We start from the raw sequence: 15,678 nt of genomic DNA on the forward strand, positions 1-15,678 counted from the left end.
GATTAAATACTTATTTCCCTCTGCAGAATGCAAATAAATTCATATACTTTCCACAATGTGATTTTCCGGATTTAATTTGTGATGTGCTATCTCTCACTGTTACCAATAACCTACCCTTCAATTATGGGCTGCTCATGTCTTTGTCAGTGGGCAAACTTACAAAATCAGCAAGGGATCAAATACTTATTTCCACCACTGTATGTTCATTGGGACCGATATTCAGCCAGCAGCAGGCAGTGCTTTTCCCCTCTGCTGACGGCATAAAACCCAGATTCTCAATGTCAGGCCATTTCCGGCAACCGGCTCTGATTATCCGTGGTTTTTAACCGCTAAAAACATTAACTGGTTTTGTCGATATTCGGGGTTAACCGGTTAGCTTTTTAGTGGTTAAAGACAGGACAGCTATTTATACAGTCCTATTTAGCCACTAAACTTATCCAGTTAGGCGCTGAATATCAGTAACTAACCTGATAAGTAATGCAATATAGCTGGTTATGCGCTAGGCGCAAAATGGCAATATTCAGCGGAGATAACCTGTTATGTCTCACTGAATATTAGTAGTTAGGCATGATATAATATTTAACCAGCCAATGGCCGTGTCTGTCAGTTTAAATATCTTTGAATATCGGGGAAGATAGAGTTTAATATTTTCACTATTTATTTGTATTGTTAGATACGTATAAATTGAATAAACGTGTAAATACTTTTAGTCAGCCTTCTTCACAGTCACACTGCCTTCTGATTTTTTCCTAGTGGAAGGGAGGTTATTGTTGGTAAGAAAGAGAAAATACAATTTTTAATTTGGCAACTGTTGATAAGAAAAAATATGAAAAACGAAATTTGGACTTACCACAGCGCCACTTGCAGGAGCAAGAGCACCACCCTAAAAGAGAGATGAGATTTTAGAAAACAGAAAGGTCACAGAATAGGACATTCTTTTTATTTAGGCAACAGCAGTGTTAGAAAAGAGCTCCATGACACTGTGAGACTTCATTTCAATCTTTTTTGTTGTTGTTGTTTATTTTATAACTTTTCCATTTTGAGTTCCCAGGGGGAGGAAGCAGCCTGTGTTATCTGTTGTACAAAGTAATGGTATCATATGTTTACACATAAAATGATATCCTATATCAGATCAGATTTGTGTCGGAAGATGGGCGTCCTTCTCTTTCGATTATGACGCTGATAGTAAATTTTTTGTAGGTATATTAAAAGCAGGAAGCCGGCAAAAGAATCGGTTGGACCACTAGATGACCGAGCAGTAAAAGGGGCGATCAGGGAAGACAAAGCCATAGCGGAGAGATTAGATGAATTCTTTGCTTCGGTCTTCACCGAGGAAGATTTGGGTGGGATACCGGTGCCAGAAATGGTATTCAAAGCTGACGAGTCAGAGAAACTGAATGAAATCTCTATAGACCTTGAGGATGTAATGGAGCAATTTGACAAATTGAAGAGTAGCAAATCTCCTGGACCAGATGGTATTCATCCCAGAGTACTGATAGAACTGAAAAATGAACTTCCGGAGCTATTGTTAGTAATATGTAATTTATCCTTAAAATCGAGCGTGGTACCAGGACATTGGAGGGTGGCCAATGTAATGCCGATTTTTAAAAAAGGTTCCAGAGGAAATCCAGGAAATTATAGACCGGTGAGTCTGACGTCAGTGCTGGGCAAAATGATAGAGACTATTATAAAGAACAAAATTACAGAGCATATTCAAAAGCATGGATTAATGAGACAAAGTCAACATGGATTTAGTGAAGGGAAATCTTGCCTCACCAATCTATTACATTTCTTTGAAGGGGTGAACAATCTGACACATCTCCAGTTTAGATACTAGGTATTGCAGGGGGGTGTCATGATAATATGCCAAGACCCCACATTAAGTACCTGTTTCAGCTGCTATGCATTATCAGATAAGATAAAAGGCAAACTTAGCAAAAAGGAAAGTTCCATTCTTTCTACATTGACATATAATGGGATAGCTGTCCCCAGATGATGGGCAAGCTGCACTTGGATAGGTTTAAGATTGCATTTGGCTACTTTACTGAATGCTTCCTTAATGACACCTGGGGATACCAGATAGGTTGGTATCTGGCACTTAATGAGGTTTCAATGACACCATCTAATTCCCTAAACAAATCATTAGTAAGTTCCTTTATGGGATGCAAAAAGCCATATTCCTTACTTAACAAATCCTTAATGATAGTTAAACCATTGGTATTTTGTGTGATTTGCTGGGCATGTAAATTGACAACAGTATTATAAAAATATTGCAGAGCTGTTTATTGGGCAAAATTGGCAGCAAATAGCAAATTTAATTAGAGACTCTGAATTATCACTCAGATGATGGTACAGTAGGCTAAGTACCTATCAAGGAAGTAAAGATAGCACACACTAGCCTAATCCTGAAATTAATAAGATACCTAACACCCCAAGCACTACCAGGCACCAAGGAGACAGCAGTTCAACCTGACAGATGATAACTCATGAATACTAGATCCCCAGTAGTCAGGAACTGGGTGATGATGGTCAATCAGAAACTCAGGCAGCAAGTTGCTCTTCCCATCTGGGCAAGAATAGGCAGGAAGGTGATACCACAGATTAATGAGTCTTCATCATGTAGACTCAGATCCAGCTGATGACAGTTATCTCACTCCAGTCAGATAACAACTAGCTGATAACAGCTTCAAGAAAGGGGTTCTTATACCCTCTCCCTGGGTTTTGGTGCCAGGTTGACAGGAACATGATGATATGGTGTTCCCCAGTGTGCCCTGCATGTTCCTATTCTGTCCTAAGTACATTAAACAACTGACCGCACAGTGAGGATGCTGGTGGATCTGCTCCTGCCTTATCTTATTTTCCCCTTACCTTTCATTGGCTGTAATATTTTTCTGATGCTGAAGAGGAGGGGGAAGCAGGTGGCTTCTGTCCAGTTGCAGCAAGACTCCTCTTCGGCTCGGCAGGTAGCGATTACTGCCTTTGTGACCTTCATTTCAAGGCATATCGGATGGCCCGTTGGTGAAGGAAAATTCGGGCCTTTGGAGCAAAGTCGCTCAGCCCTGCAGGACTGGCACCTCTTCTGCAACTGTGAAACCCTCTGGTGTCGGGCTCACGCCAGATCATGGAGCTTACTTTGCCTGACATGATCAGTGGACTCCTCACGAAGTGCTGGTGGTAGAAACAACGCTGAGGAAAGGGAGTCTAGTCCCTCAGTCATGCGGAGGTTCGGTAGAGGGTATGTTGGGAGAAGGGGCTATTCCAAATGTCTCTCCCTTGATGAGACCCTCTGAGGTGACCCTATACCATCTGGACAGCACTGGACTCCATCTACAAAGTATGTGCAGGAATTTTCTCTCAAGTTCAGCAGCTCGCTTAAAGAATTGCCAAGTGTGAAGAGGTGTTGAAGATAAGCTGAATTTATTAGACTCTTGAATTCAGAAGTCTCAGAGTGTTCTGACAACTTTGGCTCAAGATAAACTTATGTTGCAGTGCAAAATAGGAAATGTAGATAATTTCACTAGACATTTAAATTTGTGACTTTTGAATTTTCCTAAAATTTTGACGGTTACCCCTAAAGACTTATTTTATAGGCTTTAAAGAAAAATTTAAGTACTCTGATTCTGGACATCCACCATTACATAAAACATATTACTTGTCAGATCCTAGACGGGTTGGTTTGCCTGTTGGCAATTCTTTGGTAGAAGTGTCTTCTGATAGTCTTAATATTACTAATGTTTTGGAAAGCTAGTTCCCCGCTCATCTTTTTCAATAATACGGTCGGGTCCACCTCTTTGCGGCACCAGCCAAATATGGTCGCCCATGTAGATGGCTGGCGCCGTTTGATTATGCCCCTCCACGTGTTATATATGTTGCCAGGTTACTTAACTGTTTAATAATAAAATGTCTATTACAAAATCTCTGCTGATTAGAAGTCGGGGGTATTCGGTTGAAATTTGTTTGACTTAGGGGGTACTTGGCTTGAAGAAGTTGGGAAACACTGCGGGGGCCCTTTTACTAAGGTGCGCTGAAAAATGGCTTGTAGTAGTGTAGGCATGGGTTTTGCGCACATGCCAATCCATTTTTCAGCGCGCCTGTGAAAAAGGCCTTTTTTTCCCCCAAAATGGACGTGCGGCAAAGTCAAAATTGCCACCCGTCCATTTTGGGTCTGAGACCTTACTGGCAGTCATTGACTTAGCGGTGAAGAATCCGGGCGGTAATGACATACGCTTGTCAAATGTCAGTTGGCCCACTTCCGTTACACGCGTCTGAAAATAAAAAATATTTTTCAGACGCGCACCAACAATGAAATTACCGCAAGAGTCATGCAGTAGTCAGGTGGTAACTCCGTTTTGGTATGTGTTGGGCATGCGTAAACGCTTACGCGGCTTAGTAAAAAGGCCCCTGTGTTAGCCGGCACTGCAAACAACACGGAAATTCGACACTGAAGCCCAGACATGACCCAGCACTGAATTTCCAGACATAACACCAATGGTTGAGTGTGGCTGGCTGAATATTGACCCTATTGTATTTTGAATTCTTGTTCTTTTTTTTTACTTGCTGATCCTCCTCCAGCTGCTTCACTCTGCTTTAGATTTACCTTCCTCTTAATAGATATATTCTATTAAGATATTGGACAAGTTGTTTTCCCACCAACCTACTTTAGAGTAGAATAGATATAAGACGATGCCATTCTTATCATCATTTTCGAGACTCTGTCAAAACATTTCATTTCAAAGATTTTTTAAAATGGTAATTTGACCTATTATTTTGGTTTGGTTCAATTTTTTATGATGTGCGTTTTATATTTTATAATTTTATTTCTTGATTCTAATTTGATTTATAGTTAAAGGGCCCTGTTTACTAAAGAGTGCTAAGGGTGTGATACTGTTTTTAATGCGTGCTACACATTAGCATGTGCTAAACGCTAAAGACAATATATATTCCTATGGGTGTCTCTAGCGTTTAGTGCGTACTTATTTTAATGCACACTAAAAATGATTGCACGGCTTAATAAACAGGACCCCCAAATTTTTTATTGATAACTGAAGATACCATTTTTGAGTTTTTGTTATCAATAGAAATCAAACAAAATAAAACATGGAAAAGAAAATAAGATGATACCTTTTTTATTGGACATAACTTAATGCATTTCTTGATTATCTTTCGAAGGTTGCCCTTCTTTGTCAGATCGGAAATAAGCAAATGTGCTAGCTGACAGTGTATATAAGTGAAAACATTCAAGCATTACTATAACAATCTGACAGGGTGGGAGGATGGGGGTGGGTAAGAGGTATGCATGGGGACATCAAAGCATATCATTGATATTCTAACAGGATGGGTGTGGATAGGTGAGGGGTGGGGTGATCAACAGAGACATACAGCTTTATGGTTTATAATGGGCTAGGAACCCCAGATCCTTGTTAAGTCCTTTCTGTTGGGTGTTAAAATATTCAATCATTCTGACTTCAAAGGTCTTACGTTCTTGTATGGTTTTAAACTTAAAATAAATTATCAAATCAGAACCTGTTTTGATGATCAAATGTGGTAACAAAATTTGTCTGAGCCAATAACACAATTTTTAATTTAGCAACAGTTGATAAGAAGAAAGATGAAAAACAAAATTTGGACTTACCACAGCGCCACTTACAGGAGCAATAGCACCACCCTAAAAGAAAGAATCAGGAGATTTTAGAAAACAGTTTCTTATGGGAAAGTGACAGAATAGCACAGTCATTTTATTTAGACAACAGCAGTGTTAGAAAAAAGAGCTCCTTGACACTATGAGACTTCATTTGAATCTTTTTTTGTTTGTTTGTTTGTTTGTTTATTTTATAACTTTTCTATTTTGAGTTTTTGTTGGAATCATTCTAATTAGAACTATCTTGTTAATTGCAATTTTAATTACTGATTGTAATTACTTTGGACCTTTCTGGGATTTTCACCTCTACCTCATTTGACCACAACACAATCTTGTATTTGTTATCAACCGAAATGGCAAACGCCTTTATGGTACCTTGTAAGCCACATTGAGCCTGCAAATAGGTGGGAAAATGTGGGGTATAAATGTAACAAATAAAAAGTAGGAAATGCCAGTTAAGTCAAACAGTGTTACTGCTATTTTTTTTAGATGAACCTAATACCTTCACAAGAAAATTAAATCTCCGGTGAATAACCAGGCAATGTATTATGAATAAACAACAAACCTTAAAAATAATTCTGACCTGAACATTTACATTTTAATGGAGGAAACAGCCAGTGTTATCTCTTTTAAAAAATAATGATATCATATATTTACACATAAAATGATATCCTATTTCGAGAAGGAGAGTCTGGCCGTGCGAGCAGAGCTGCAGGTTTAAGCAGCAGTGCAGAGTGAGCAGATGGCACCAGACAGCATGGGTGGAATGATGGAGCAGTGTCTTTCCAGGTGGGAGGGAGGCCTGGCAAGTCTCAGCGGCTAGCCAATAAAGCTGCAGAGGTAGACCACAGACCCTCCAGGACAGTCCAATTGTGCTACAGCCCATGGGTAAGACTTGGAACATACTGGGGACGAAATTGGAAGAACAACTAGTGATGGGATATAGGGGTGATAGTACTACTCCCTATTTCATTGGTAATGTTCTGCTGGGGTAAGTACCACGACTTATCTGCATGATTAATTGATGGGGTACTGAAACAAATTGCATGAGATATACTTGTTGTTTATAATAGATATGTTCATTGGGACCGATATTCAGCCAGCAGCAGGCAGTGCTTTTCCCCTCTGCTGACGGCATAAAACCCAGATTCTCAATGTCAGGCCATTTCCGGCAACCGGCTCTGATTATCCGTGGTTTTTAACCGCTAAAAACATTAACTGGTTTTGTCGATATTCGGGGTTAACCGGTTAGCCTTTTAGTGGTTAAAGACAGGACAGCTATTTATACAGTCCTATTTAGCCACTAAACTTATCCAGTTAGGCGCTGAATATCAGTAACTAACCTGATAAGTAATGCAATATAGCTGGTTATGCGCTAGGCGCAAAATGGCAATATTCAGCGGAGATAACCTGTTATGTCTCACTGAATATTAGTAGTTAGGCATGATATAATATTTAACCAGCCAATGGCCGTGTCTGTCAGTTTAAATATCTTTGAATATCGGGGAAGATAGAGTTTAATATTTTCACTATTTATTTGTATTGTTAGATACGTATAAATTGAATAAACGTGTAAATACTTTTAGTCAGCCTTCTTCACAGTCACACTGCCTTCTGATTTTTTCCTAGTGGAAGGGAGGTTATTGTTGGTAAGAAAGAGAAAATACAATTTTTAATTTGGCAACTGTTGATAAGAAAAAATATGAAAAACGAAATTTGGACTTACCACAGCGCCACTTGCAGGAGCAAGAGCACCACCCTAAAAGAGAGATGAGATTTTAGAAAACAGAAAGGTCACAGAATAGGACATTCTTTTTTTTTAGGCAACAGCAGTGTTAGAAAAGAGCTCCATGACACTGTGAGACTTCATTTCAATCTTTTTTGTTGTTGTTGTTTATTTTATAACTTTTCCATTTTGAGTTCCCAGGGGGAGGAAGCAGCCTGTGTTATCTGTTGTACAAAGTAATGGTATCATATGTTTACACATAAAATGATATCCTATATCAGATCAGATTTGTGTCGGAAGATGGGCGTCCTTCTCTTTCGATTATGACGCTGATAGTAAATTTTTTGTAGGTATATTAAAAGCAGGAAGCCGGCAAAAGAATCGGTTGGACCACTAGATGACCGAGCAGTAAAAGGGGCGATCAGGGAAGACAAAGCCATAGTGGAGAGATTAGATGAATTCTTTGCTTCGGTCTTCACCGAGGAAGATTTGGGTGGGATACCGGTGCCAGAAATGGTATTCAAAGCTGACGAGTCATTGAAACTGAATGAAATCTCTATAGACCTTGAGGATGTAATGGAGCAATTTGACAAATTGAAGAGTAGCAAATCTCCTGGACCAGATGGTATTCATCCCAGAGTACTGATAGAACTGAAAAATGAACTTCTGGAGCTATTGTTAGTAATATGTAATTTATCCTTAAAATCGAGCGTGGTACCAGGAGATTGGAGGGTGGCCAATGTAATGCCGATTTTTAAAAAAGGTTCCAGAGGAAATCCAGGAAATTATAGACCGGTGAGTCTGACGTCAGTGCTGGGCAAAATGATAGAGACTATTATAAAGAACAAAATTACAGAGCATATTCAAAAGCATGGATTAATGAGACAAAGTCAACATGGATTTAGTGTAGGGAAATCTTGCCTCACCAATCTATTACATTTCTTTGAAGGGGTGAACAAACTGACACATCTCCAGTTTAGATACTAGGTATTGCAGGGTGGTGTCATGATAATATGCCAAGACCCCACATTAAGTACCTGTTTCAGCTGCTATGCATTATCAGATAAGATAAAAGGCAAACTTAGCAAAAAGGAAAGTTCCATTCTTTCTACATTGACATATAATGGGATAGCTGTCCCCAGATGATGGGCAAGCTGCACTTGGATAGGTTTAAGATTGCATTTGGCTACTTTACTGAATGCTTCCTTAATGACACCTGGGGATACCAGATAGGTTGGTATCTGGCACTTAATGAGGTTTCAATGACACCATCTAATTCCCTAAACAAATCATTAGTAAGTTCCTTTATGGGATGCACAAAGCCATATTCCTTACTTAACAAATCCTTAATGATAGTTAAACCATTGGTATTTTGTGTGATTTGCTGGGCATGTAAATTGACAACAGTATTATAAAAATATTGCAGAGCTGTTTATTGGGCAAAATTGGCAGCAAATAGCAAATTTAATTAGAGACTCTGAATTATCACTCAGATGATGGTACAGTAGGCTAAGTACCTATCAAGGAAGTAAAGATAGCACACACTAGCCTAATCCTGAAATTAATAAGATACCTAACACCCCAAGCACTACCAGGCACCAAGGAGACAGCAGTTCAACCTGACAGATGATAACTCATGAATACTAGATCCCCAGTAGTCAGGAACTGGGTGATGATGGTCAATTAGAAACTCAGGCAGCAAGTTGCTCTTCCCATCTGGGCAAGAATAGGCAGGAAGGTGATACCACAGATTAATGAGTCTTCATCATGTAGACTCAGATCCAGCTGATGACAGTTATCTCACTCCAGTCAGATAACAACTAGCTGATAACAGCTTCAAGAAAGGGGTTCTTATACCCTCTCCCTGGGTTTTGGTGCCAGGTTGACAGGAACATGATGATATGGTGTTCCCCAGTGTGCCCTGCATGTTCCTATTCTGTCCTAAGTACATTAAACAACTGACCGCACAGTGAGGATGCTGGTGGATCTGCTCCTGCCTTATCTTATTTTCCCCTTACCTTTCATTGGCTGTAATATTTTTCTGATGCTGAAGAGGAGGGGGAAGCAGGTGGCTTCTGTCCAGTTGCAGCAAGACTCCTCTTCGGCTCGGCAGGTAGCGATTACTGCCTTTGTGACCTTCATTTCAAGGCATATCGGATGGCCCGTTGGTGAAGGAAAATTCGGGCCTTTGGAGCAAAGTCGCTCAGCCCTGCAGGACTGGCACCTCTTCTGCAACTGTGAAACCCTCTGGTGTCGGGCTCACGCCAGATCATGGAGCTTACTTTGCCTGACATGATCAGTGGACTCCTCACGAAGTGCTGGTGGTAGAAACAACGCTGAGGAAAGGGAGTCTAGTCCCTCAGTCATGCGGAGGTTCGGTAGAGGGTATGTTGGGAGAAGGGGTTATTCCAAATGTCTCTCCCTTGATGAGACCCTCTGAGGTGACCCTATACCATCTGGACAGCACTGGACTCCATCTACAAAGTATGTGCAGGAATTTTCTCTCAAGTTCAGCAGCTCGCTTAAAGAATTGCCAAGTGTGAAGAGGTGTTGAAGATAAGCTGAATTTATTAGACTCTTGAATTCAGAAGTCTCAGAGTGTTCTGACAACTTTGGCTCAAGATAAACTTATGTTGCAGTGCAAAATAGGAAATGTAGATAATTTCACTAGACATTTAAATTTGTGACTTTTGAATTTTCCTAAAATTTTGACGGTTACCCCTAAAGACTTATTTTATAGGTTTTTTAAAGAAAAATTTAAGTACTCTGATTCTGGACATCCACCATTACATAAAACATATTACTTGTCAGATCCTAGACGGGTTGGTTTGCCTGTTGGCAATTCTTTGGTAGAAGTGTCTTCTGATAGTCTTAATATTACTAATGTTTTGGAAAGCTAGTTCCCCGCTCATCTTTTTCAATAATATGGTCGGGTCCACCTCTTTGCGGCACCAGCCAAATATGGTCGCCCATGTAGATGGCTGGCGCCGTTTGATTATGCCCCTCCACGTGTTATATATGTTGCCAGGTTACTTAACTGTTTAATAATAAAATGTCTATTACAAAATCTCTGCTGATTAGAAGTCGGGGGTATTCGGTTGAAATTTGTTTGACTTAGGGGGTACTTGGCTTGAAGAAGTTGGGAAACACTGCGGGGGCCCTTTTACTAAGGTGCGCTGAAAAATGGCTTGTAGTAGTGTAGGCATGGGTTTTGCGCACATGCCAATCCATTTTTCAGCGCGCCTGTGAAAAAGGCCTTTTTTCCCCCCAAAATGGACGTGCGGCAAAGTCAAAATTGCCACGCGTCCATTTTGGGTCTGAGACCTTACTGGCAGTCATTGACTTAGCCGTGAAGAATCCGGGCGGTAATGACATACGCTTGTCAAATGCCAGTTGGCCCACTTCCGTTACACGCGTCTGAAAATAAAAAATATTTTTCAGACGCGCACCAACAATGAAATTACCGCAAGAGTCATGCAGTAGTCAGGTGGTAACTCCGTTTTGGTATGTGTTGGGCATGCGTAAACGCTTACGCGGCTTAGTAAAAAGGCCCCTGTGTTAGCCGGCACTGCAAACAACACGGAAATTCGACACTGAAGCCCAGACATGACCCAGCACTGAATTTCCAGACATAACACCAATGGTTGAGTGTGGCTGGCTGAATATTGACCCTATTGTATTTTGAATTCTTGTTCTTTTTTTTTTACTTGCTGATCCTCCTCCAGCTGCTTCACTCTGCTTTAGGTTTACCTTCCTCTTAATAGATATATTCTATTAAGATATTGGACAAGTTGTTTTCCCACCAACCTACTTTAGAGTAGAATAGATATAAGACGATGCCATTCTTATCATCATTTTCGAGACTCTGTCAAAACATTTCATTTCAAAGATTTTTTAAAATGGTAATTTGACCTATTATTTTGGTTTGGTTCAATTTTTTATGATGTGCGTGTTTTATATTTTATAATTTTATTTCTTGATTCTAATTTGATTTATAGTTAAAGGGCCCTGTTTACTAAAGAGTGCTAAGGGTGTGATACTGTTTTTAATGCGTGCTACACATTAGCATGTGCTAAACGCTAAAGACAATATATATTCCTATGGGTGTCTCTAGCGTTTAGTGCGTACTTATTTTAATGCACACTAAAAATGATTGCACGGCTTAATAAACAGGACCCCCAAATTTTTTATTGATAACTGAAGATACCATTTTTGAGTTTTTGTTATCAATAGAAATCAAACAAAATAAAACATGGAAAAGAAAATAAGATGATACCTTTTTTATTGGACATAACTTAATGCATTTCTTGATTATCTTTCGAAGGTTGCCCTTCTTTGTCAGATCGGAAATAAGCAAATGTGCTAGCTGACAGTGTATATAAGTGAAAACATTCAAGCATTACTATAACAGTCTGACAGGGTGGGAGGATGGGGGTGGGTAAGAGGTATGCATGGGGACATCAAAGCATATCATTGATATTCTAACAGGATGGGTGTGGATAGGTGAGGGGTGGGGTGATCAACAGAGACATACAGCTTTATGGTTTATAATGGGCTAGGAACCCCAGATCCTTGTTAAGTCCTTTCTGTTGGGTGTTAAAATATTCAATCATTCTGACTTCAAAGGTCTTACGTTCTTGTATGGTTTTAAACTTAAAATAAATTATCAAATCAGAACCTGTTTTGATGATCAAATGTGGTAACAAAATTTGTCTGAGCCAATAACACAATTTTTAATTTAGCAACAGTTGATAAGAAGAAAGATGAAAAACAAAATTTGGACTTACCACAGCGCCACTTACAGGAGCAATAGCACCACCCTAAAAGAAAGAATCAGGAGATTTTAGAAAACAGTTTCTTATGGGAAAGTGACAGAATAGCACAGTCATTTTATTTAGACAACAGCAGTGTTAGAAAAAAGAGCTCCTTGACACTATGAGACTTCATTTGAATCTTTTTTTGTTTGTTTGTTTGTTTGTTTGTTTATTTTATAACTTTTCTATTTTGAGTTTTTGTTGGAATCATTCTAATTAGAACTATCTTGTTAATTGCAATTTTAATTACTGATTGTAATTACTTTGGACCTTTCTGGGATTTTCACCTCTACCTCATTTGACCACAACACAATCTTGTATTTGTTATCAACCGAAATGGCAAACGCCTTTATGGTACCTTGTAAGCCACATTGAGCCTGCAAATAGGTGGGAAAATGTGGGGTATAAATGTAACAAATAAAAAGTAGGAAATGCCAGTTAAGTCAAACAGTGTTACTGCTATTTTTTTTAGATGAACCTAATACCTTCACAAGAAAATTAAATCTCCGGTGAATAACCAGGCAATGTATTATGAATAAACAACAAACCTTAAAAATAATTCTGACCTGAACATTTACATTTTAATGGAGGAAACAGCCAGTGTTATCTCTTTTAAAAAATAATGATATCATATATTTACACATAAAATGATATCCTATTTCGAGAAGGAGAGTCTGGCCGTGCGAGCAGAGCTGCAGGTTTAAGCAGCAGTGCAGAGTGAGCAGATGGCACCAGACAGCATGGGTGGAATGATGGAGCAGTGTCTTTCCAGGTGGGAGGGAGGCCTGGCAAGTCTCAGCGGCTAGCCAATAAAGCTGCAGAGGTAGACCACAGACCCTCTAGGACAGTCCAGTTGTGCTACAGCCCATGGGTAAGACTTGGAACATACTGGGGACGAAATTGGAAGAACAACTAGTGATGGGATATAGGGGTGATAGTACTACTCCCTATTTCATTGGTAATGTTCTGCTGGGGTAAGTACCACGACTTATCTGCATGATTAATTGATGTGGTACTGAAACAAATTGCATGAGATATACTTGTTATTTATAATAGATATGTTCATTGGGACCGATATTCAGCCAGCAGCAGGCAGTGCTTTTCCCCTCTGCTGACGGCATAAAACCCAGATTCTCAATGTCAGGCCATTTCCGGCAACCGGCTCTGATTATCCGTGGTTTTTAACCGCTAAAAACATTAACTGGTTTTGTCGATATTCGGGGTTAACCGGTTAGCTTTTTAGTGGTTAAAGACAGGACAGCTATTTATACAGTCCTATTTAGCCACTAAACTTATCCAGTTAGGCGCTGAATATCAGTAACTAACCTGATAAGTAATGCAATATAGCTGGTTATGCGCTAGGCGCAAAATGGCAATATTCAGCGGAGATAACCTGTTATGTCTCACTGAATATTAGTAGTTAGGCATGATATAATATTTAACCAGCCAATGGCCGTGTCTGTCAGTTTAAATATCTTTGAATATCGGGGAAGATAGAGTTTAATATTTTCACTATTTATTTGTATTGTTAGATACGTATAAATTGAATAAACTTGTAAATACTTTTAGTCAGCCTTCTTCACAGTCACACTGCCTTCTGATTTTTTCCTAGTGGAAGGGAGGTTATTGTTGGTAAGAAAGAGAAAATACAATTTTTAATTTGGCAACTGTTGATAAGAAAAAATATGAAAAACGAAATTTGGACTTACCACAGCGCCACTTCCAGGAGCAAGAGCACCACCCTAAAAGAGAGATGAGATTTTAGAAAACAGAAAGGTCACAGAATAGCACATTCTTTTTATTTAGGCAACAGCAGTGTTAGAAAAGAGCTCCATGACACTGTGAGACTTCATTTCAATCTTTTTTGTTGTTGTTGTTTATTTTATAACTTTTCCATTTTGAGTTCCCAGGGGGAGGAAGCAGCCTGTGTTATCTGTTGTACAAAGAAATGGTATCATATGTTTACACATAAAATGATATCCTATATCAGATCAGATTTGTGTCGGAAGATGGGCGTCCTTCTCTTTCGATTATGACGCTGATAGTAAATTTTTTGTAGGTATATTAAAAGCAGGAAGCCGGCAAAAGAATCGGTTGGACCACTAGATGACCGAGCAGTAAAAGGGGCGATCAGGGAAGACAAAGCCATAGCAGAGAGATTAGATGAATTCTTTGCTTCGGTCTTCACCGAGGAAGATTTGGGTGGGATACCGGTGCCAGAAATGGTATTCAAAGCTGACGAGTCAGAGAAACTGAATGAAATCTCTATAGACCTTGAGGATGTAATGGAGCAATTTGACAAATTGAAGAGTAGCAAATCTCCTGGACCAGATGGTATTCATCCCAGAGTACTGATAGAACTGAAAAATGAACTTCCGGAGCTATTGTTAGTAATATGTAATTTATCCTTAAAATCGAGCGTGGTACCAGGAGATTGGAGGGTGGCCAATGTAATGCCGATTTTTAAAAAAGGTTCCAGAGGAAATCCAGGAAATTATAGACCGGTGAGTCTGACGTCAGTGCTGGGCAAAATGATAGAGACTATTATAAAGAACAAAATTACAGAGCATATTCAAAAGCATGGATTAATGAGACAAAGTCAACATGGATTTAGTGTAGGGAAATCTTGCCTCACCAATCTATTACATTTCTTTGAAGGGGTGAACAAACTGACACATCTCCAGTTTAGATACTAGGTATTGCAGGGGGGTGTCATGATAATATGCCAAGACCCCACATTAAGTACCTGTTTCAGCTGCTATGCATTATCAGATAAGATAAAAGGCAAACTTAGCACAAAGGAAAGTTCCATTCTTTCTACATTGACATATAATGGGATAGCTGTCCCCAGATGATGGGCAAGCTGCACTTGGATAGGTTTAAGATTGCATTTGGCTACTTTACTGAATGCTTCCTTAATGACACCTGGGGATACCAGATAGGTTGGTATCTGGCACTTAATGAGGTTTCAATGACACCATCTAATTCCCTAAACAAATCATTAGTAAGTTCCTTTATGGGATGCACAAAGCCATATTCCTTACTTAACAAATCCTTAATGATAGTTAAACCATTGGTATTTTGTGTGATTTGCTGGGCATGTAAATTGACAACAGTATTATAAAAATATTGCAGAGCTGTTTATTGGGCAAAATTGGCAGCAAATAGCAAATTTAATTAGAGACTCTGAATTATCACTCAGATGATGGTACAGTAGGCTAAGTACCTATCAAGGAAGTAAAGATAGCACACACTAGCCTAATCCTGAAATTAATAAGATACCTAACACCCCAAGCACTACCAGGCACCAAGGAGACAGCAGTTCAACCTGACAGATGATAACTCATGAATACTAGATCCCCAGTAGTCAGGAACTGGGTGATGATGGTGAATCAGAAACTCAGGCAGCAAGTTGCTCTTCCCATCTGGGCAAGAATAGGCAGGAAGGTGATACCACAGATTAATGAGTCTTCATCATGTAGACTCAGATCCAGCTGATG

At 39.5% G+C, this 15,678-nt stretch overlaps 1 protein-coding gene across 1 annotated transcript in view; it reads right to left on the minus strand.

The window, feature by feature from the left end:
- Positions 1-15,678, minus strand: part of LOC115482132 (glycine-rich cell wall structural protein-like) — a gene marked incomplete in the record, with an annotated part of 302,370 nt that overhangs the window by 118,041 nt on the left and 168,651 nt on the right. Inside the window, 5 exon segments of the mRNA XM_030221707.1 lie at positions 851-883; positions 5,633-5,665; positions 7,365-7,397; positions 12,152-12,184; positions 13,888-13,920. Of these exon segments, the coding sequence (XP_030077567.1) occupies positions 851-883; positions 5,633-5,665; positions 7,365-7,397; positions 12,152-12,184; positions 13,888-13,920 (165 nt within the window).

This window comes from Microcaecilia unicolor, chromosome 1 (genome assembly GCF_901765095.1).
Source record: "Microcaecilia unicolor chromosome 1, aMicUni1.1, whole genome shotgun sequence".
NCBI lineage: Eukaryota > Metazoa > Chordata > Amphibia > Gymnophiona > Siphonopidae > Microcaecilia > Microcaecilia unicolor.